At 32.8% G+C, this 4,127-nt stretch overlaps 2 protein-coding genes across 2 annotated transcripts; one reads left to right on the top strand and one right to left on the bottom strand.

Annotated features, from left to right (window-relative positions):
* On the bottom strand, positions 1-1,203 carry LOC136084166 (uncharacterized). The gene has a single exon (XM_065804298.1). It carries the CDS (start codon positions 1,201-1,203, stop codon positions 1-3), a length of 1,203 nt encoding a protein of 400 aa, XP_065660370.1.
* Positions 1,204-2,480: 1,277 nt separating this feature from the next.
* Positions 2,481-3,302, top strand: LOC136084165 (uncharacterized). Its single transcript, XM_065804297.1, has one exon. It carries the CDS (start codon positions 2,481-2,483, stop codon positions 3,300-3,302), a length of 822 nt encoding a protein of 273 aa, XP_065660369.1.
* The last annotated feature ends 825 nt before the right edge of the window (positions 3,303-4,127 follow it).

Genomic DNA, 4,127 nt, shown 5'->3' with positions numbered 1-4,127 from the left:
CTAATTATGAGTACACACTTTACATTCTGGACATTTAGTGAAACATTCAGTGATGTCACACAATTTTTGGTGTATTACAACTCTGTAATGGTAAGCATTTGTTTCAGATGCTATTAGCCAGGCTCCTTTATCGTCTTTAGTAAAACTTTCACATAGTTGTAGGCTTGCAATGTGTCTATAGTGCACCATTTTTATTTTATAGCTAATCTTTCCTTTTGTTAATTTTGTTATTCTTTCATACACTTTGTCTCTGTTAAACTTTAACAAAGCGAACAAGCAATTATCAATTCTTTTATTATGCTTACCTTGCAGGTAACTGTACTTAAAAACTTTGTGGAAAGATTCCATATACATATTAGTATTTATACCATGACCCATACGATAACAGAATGCCCATATATGTTTATTATTAACCCAATATTTTTCAAAGTATTCAGCGAACATTTGTGTCAAAACTGAGGATTGCAAGTAACCCATCAATGATTTTAAATAGTCATCAAATAGGTTTTTATCACTCAGCTGTAAAACATATCTTATTCGCTTGTATATATCTGCTTCCATTTCAAGATTGTGTACTTTTTTATGCAATTCTTCTCTCCATGCTTTATCAACATGCCAGGTACACCAGAATTTCAGAGGCGCACATAAGTAAACATCACAAAATGCTTCATAGTATTGGAATGCCAAATCACTCATTACCCATTTTGGACAAAAACTTCCAGAATGTTCATGTAATTTTATAAAAAAAAATTTTAAAAATCTAAATGAATCACTGTTTGCTATACACCATCCAACAGGTTGCCCCTTACCTAATTCATCTACAACTAATATTGAAGTGAGAAGAAAATCATATGCATTTGTGCCATGCGTAGAATCACTACAAACACCATTTTTTCCAAACTGTTGCAGCATTTTTTTTTTATGTTCTGTTTGCATTATAACTATAAAGTTTGATTCTTTAAATGTATAACATGTATCTAACTCACCCTGTAGTTTATAATATAAAACATTTCCCTTCATTTGCCATTCTTTTAGCCAAATTGCAACACTGTCTTGATCATTGGCATGAAGTTGTATAGAATTAATGTTGAATGGTTTCTCTAGGTTTTTGATATCTTGAAGCTGGGTTAAATGTAACCTGGATTGAACACAACTTGTTTCATCTCTAATATCATCTAGGATTCTATTTTTGGTTACACCCATTTTAAGTTTGCTAGCAATTTCTTGCCTTTGAACACTTGATAGAGAAATATGTTGAATATCATTTTTATGTCTATATTTAACAAAAATTTAATAAGAAAGTGGTCACTGAATTAAGTCTTATAACAGTAATTAGATAAACAATGCTAATAAATTAAAATTTGTGGCAATTACAAATATTTTTCTTCTTCTAAATATCGCTATTTACTTGATACATACCACTACTTTTAACTAGTCTTTTCTTCGCAATGCATTAATAAAATCCACTTCTGTTGCATTGATAGTATGATACTTTCCTACCATCTTTATCAATCTTTTCACCAGAAGGTAAAACATATTGTGTTGCATTATTACATTCAACATCTGATTTCCACATTTCAAATTCTAAAAAATTATTTACAAAAATCAAATAATCACTTAATCACTACAAAACAAAAAAGGAGAAAATGAATTTGAAAACAATTATCATTGTGTAACAACTTATATAAAAAAAATTCATAACATCAACAGCAACTGGACTAGTATAATATAACTGCAACTGGACTAGTATAATAATATATATATATATATATATATATATATATATATATATATATATATATATATATATATATATATATATATATATATATATATGTGTGTATCCATACAAAGGCATAAACTTTTTTTAATTAGTCAAAAAGTTTGGTGAATGCCATTTCAGTTTGGTGAATACCGATTTTTTTCGCGCTGAACTTACGAAAAAACTTACGTAAGTTTTGTTAAACGCAGCTGCGCAAGTTTAGTGAATACAAATTTCTCTGTTTTGAACTTACGCCACACTTAGGCAAAAAAAAAGTTTTTTGAACATTTACCTCCCTGCCTGATCCGTTTTTGTGGATTTTAAATTCAATAAATAATCCGAAATATTCGTCTGTTCTGATCTGGCAAATCCGATTCGTTTCTTTTTTTTTATTATTTTACTTCCTTTTTTTTTTTTCAGATGCTTAGCTATCTAATATTTGGGAATTCTTTAACAATGTGGAGGAAAACAAGGCAAAATGTAAGGCCTGTAGCAAAATATACTTAATCAATGAAAGTACCACAAGTCCTTTAAGGAATCATTTAAAAAGAGTACACTTGAATTTATATAAACAATTAGAAAGGAAAGACAAGCAAAAATCAACAATACCAGACATTTTTAATGAGCTTACCTCTGAAAACTCAGATTTTGAGCAAACACAATTTCTTGTCTTTGCTCAAAATCTGAAAAAACAGGAAATGTCCACAGACACAAAAAGATGCACCAGCATCGCCACAGTCTGGACCAGGTGGAACTTGTGGCACTCCCAACACAGAAAGATAGAAAACAGGCTACCAAACCAGAATGGGAAGTTACTGACATCAATCAAATAAAAACTGTTGTTGAGATCCCTAAATGGGTGATTGAGGATAGTCGACCATTTTCTACTGTAGAAACTGACGCATTCACCCGGATAATGAAAACTACAACTAACGGTCAATTCGGAGCCATTACAGCAAAGAATATATCTACAAGATACATTCCTCTCCTTTTTAAATTTATCAAGGAACAAGTAAAAAACATTTTCAATACAGACAAGTCAAATCTTAATGTAGTGGCCTTTACATCCGACGTGTGGACCACTGATCACACCAATTTGTCTTTCATGAGCCGTACACTCCACTATATAGATTCAATGTTCCAATTAAAGCGCTTTTTGGTGGAAATGTCCTACTTCCCCAAACAACACACTGGCGACAATATTGCCAAGAAGCTCAATGAATCTCTCAACAAACTTGAACTTGATTTTGGAATCAAGACCTGGATAACAGTCGACGGTGCAGCTAATGTCCAAGCAGATATTAGGAAATTAATTGGTGTTCAAAGTGCAATTTGGTGTGTTGACCACCGTCTAAATCTAGTTGTCAGTGGTGCTGTCGATGATAAAAGATGTCCGAAACGGTCAATTCTCAACCACAAAATAACAAAATTAGTAGGTCACTTCAACGAGTCCTCTCAAAAAGCAATGACTTTAGTTAATGCTGCAAAAGCCTTAAATAACTCCAGAACGAAGTTAGTGCAGAGATTCCCCACAAGATAGGACTCTGACCTCCATTAAATGAAGTCTGAGGTGGATCTTCTTCCGGCGATGCATTCTTTAAAGAATCCGAACCCTACTGTTCCTGGAGGTTGTAAGTTGGCAGATCTTTTACCAGCAGAAGATGAAGTGGAATCTATTCAATCTGTCATCTGGCTTTTGAGAGACTTCTCAGAATTCTCTGAGAAATGCAGTAGCGAAAAAAATGTTAGTATTTGTTCCGTTATTAAGTGTCTATACAACATCAGAGGAAGATTAGCAAGGGAGATAATCAAGCCAAAAACCGAAGTTTCATTAGAGCTTGCTCACTACTTCAATGAAGATCTAAACAAAAGATTCGAAGGTGAGCTAATGAATATTGAATTCTCAATTGCACATTTTTTTAGATCCTAACAGCAAGGGCATGTGCTTTGTGGATGAGGGGGAAAAAATTGAAGTAGTCAAAACTGCAGTAAAGAAAGCTATGGAAGAACTGTCGAAAAAAAAAAAAATTTTGGCTAGCCAAAACACTCCTTCTACTTTAATGTTGGATGATGAAGATGATGACAACTTAGGTTTCACTGACCAACTGAGGAAGAAAGTGTTTGGTGTAGGTTACAATAAATCTGGAGGTGAAAGAAGCACCAAGAAAGCAATTTCTGCTGAAATTGAAGGGTATTTAAATTCTTCATTCTGAATCCGTATAAATCCGTTTAAATAATATCGGTTCGGGTTCCAATTCGAAAAAAAAAATTTCGATTTGCAATCCAATCCGAAAGCATCGAATCGGATTGCAGTCCGAATAAATAATCCGAAAAATTTTAGCGAATTTTTTTCCGATACGTTACT

This window comes from Hydra vulgaris, chromosome 08, assembly GCF_038396675.1.
Source record: "Hydra vulgaris chromosome 08, alternate assembly HydraT2T_AEP".
NCBI lineage: Eukaryota > Metazoa > Cnidaria > Hydrozoa > Anthoathecata > Hydridae > Hydra > Hydra vulgaris.
The sequence above is the reverse complement of the archived record's forward strand: the minus strand, read 5'-3'. Positions and strand labels throughout refer to the sequence as shown.